General features: G+C 57.6%; 1 protein-coding gene across 1 annotated transcript; it reads right to left on the bottom strand.

The window, feature by feature from the left end:
- Positions 1-772: 772 nt before the first annotated feature.
- Positions 773-2,008, bottom strand: ANKRD9 (ankyrin repeat domain 9). The gene has a single exon (XM_009819079.2). The coding sequence runs from the start codon at positions 1,979-1,981 to the stop codon at positions 1,103-1,105; it is 879 nt and encodes a 292-aa protein (XP_009817381.2). The 5' UTR covers positions 1,982-2,008; the 3' UTR covers positions 773-1,102.
- Positions 2,009-2,218: the final 210 nt, after the last annotated feature.

Genomic DNA, 2,218 nt, shown 5'->3' with positions numbered 1-2,218 from the left:
GTCCTGGAGGCAGAACATTAACCCTAAGGGGCTTTTTGATGTGGAGCAGCTGTGAAGATGTTTTGTGTACCTTGGAGCATCTCAGAAGGGAGAGTAGTTGGGGGAAGGCTGGATACCTAAGCTACTCCTCTGGTACCCAGAGTGGACACCAAGACGGGCACAGTTCTCTCAGCTGAACCTAAGCCATCACATCCTGCTGGGGACTGGCAGTGGAGGGGCCACAATCCACTGAAGAAAGCTGCTCTAGGGTCCTGGGTCACTGCCATACCTACATAAATGCCTCCGGGCATAGCAGAGGGCAGGCACAAGCAGGCTGGCCCTCCTGCTCTGTGCTACCCTCCTCACCCTGCAGCCATCACACAGAGGGGCTGCAGGGTCCCTTCCTGCCTCCTGCCAGGGCAGGAACATTTTTGGCCAGAGCAATGTGGGTACTCCTGCCCTCCTCTGCCTGACAACAAGCACCTTGGCTTTCCTAAGGGGAAGAAAGATAACTTTGCAAGGAAACCAACTGTTATTTATGCATCTTTTAAAATATATTTTGTTCAGCTGCATGTCCCTGCCAGCCTTTTTTAGGGAAGCTTTAATAGTATCTGGCTTCTTTTTGGTCTTGTGTACAAGATGAGGAAGTTTTCATCTGTGCCTTTAAAAAAACCCCACATCCCTGCCAAGATGTATTAGGAGAGCTGTAAAAAAACAAGTCATCCTGTTCCAGGACCACGAGGCTTATGTAACAGGGAAATCCTAACAAAAAGATACTCCCCCACCCCGTGCATGCTTTTCCAAGGTACAGGCCACTTTGGGGTTTGCATTTTGATTACATCTGCCACTGGTTTATTCAGATGTATTTACAAATATATTCTCCCACATACCCTCATTTGCACATGCCATAGAACATTTTTATAAAATGCAGTGCGGACCTCACCTCACCACAAGGATCTTTAAATAAAATATATCGTAAAGTGCCAGATACAATTATTTTAAAAAATACAGTTCTAATTAAAACGGATACTTGGCTGCCACATTAGCAGCTTCGTATACCCATATATTTTTAGCACAACAGTCTATTTCTGTCAGGTGAGCGAGAGGCTCTCATACCACCCCTCTAGCTCTCCAGTTTCAAGTCCAAAGGCTTCAGAAAATGAGGCAGAGGCAGATTGTCCAGAGCCTCCGGGAAATGCTCAGGTGAAATGGTCCTGATCAAGACACGCATGGCTCCGACAAACAGCGACGGGGGAGCTAAGCCCAGCAGGCACTGGAGCCTGTTCTCCCCCAGGAGGTCCTGCCACCGCTGCCGGTTGTCCAACAGTTGCTGTTTCATCGTGAACTGGAGGTCCTGAGGCACGAAGAAGAAGAGGCAGTCGAGGCAGAGGAGCTTGGCACGCATGTTAGCTGCCGGCGTGTGGGAAATCTGCTGCAGCAAGGTGTCGAGGGGGGTATTCCCGGCACTGTCCTGCAAGCAGGGCGACGCGCCGTGCCCGAGCAGCAGGAGCAAGCACTCGGGTCGCACCAGTTCGCAGGCCACGTGCAAGGCTGTCTTGCCGCCCTCCACGCGGCTGCAGCCCCGGCGGTCCAGGTGGCCGGCTCTGTCGCTCGGCGGGAAGGCTTGGATGGCCTTGAGGATTCGGAAGAGGATGCGGACCCGGTTGTAGCGGACGGCCATGGCCAGGTGCGGGGCCGAGGACTGGCAGCAGCTGAAGCTTTGGCTGGGCACAGCCAGGGCGCTCTGGGGGAACTTAGTCAGCAGGTGCCGGGCGTAGGGCTGGTGATCGTGCACCAGCGCGTAGAGCAGGGCCTCCGAGGGCGAGTACACGCTCACCTTGCCCCCATCCTCCCAGTGGAAGACCTCCATGGTCCGCATGTCCTCCAGGAACCAGACGGGCAGCAGGTCCCTCACCGCCTGGTAGAAGGCGAAGGAGGATTTCTTGCACTGCTTCTGGGACTGGGCGCCGCGGCCGCCGACCCACCGGACGCTCCAGGGCATGGCGGGCGGCCGGGCTCCGCCGGGGGCTGCCTCCCACCCCGGCGCGCAGAGGCCGCATCGGGCCCGGACCTGCGGGAGCGGAAGGGCGGTCAGCACCGCGCGGACGGGGCTCCCCGGGCTGCGCCCGCCTCCCCGCCCGCCTGTCCGCCCCTCCGGCCGCCGGCGCGGGGAGGGCTGCGAGCCGCGGCGGCCCCGCTGCACCGGACAACCGCCGCCCCCGGTGCAGGGGACACCCAT

This window comes from Gavia stellata, chromosome 7 (assembly GCF_030936135.1).
Source record: "Gavia stellata isolate bGavSte3 chromosome 7, bGavSte3.hap2, whole genome shotgun sequence".
In the NCBI taxonomy this organism is placed as follows: domain Eukaryota; kingdom Metazoa; phylum Chordata; class Aves; order Gaviiformes; family Gaviidae; genus Gavia; species Gavia stellata.
Note: the sequence above shows the minus strand (reverse complement) of the source record. Positions and strands in the feature narration are given on the sequence as shown.

Coding starts and splice junctions, on each gene's coding strand:
- ANKRD9 (XM_009819079.2), bottom strand. CDS start 1,981: ATGCCCTGGAGCGTCCGGTGGGTCGGCGGCCGCGGCGCCCAGTCCCAG.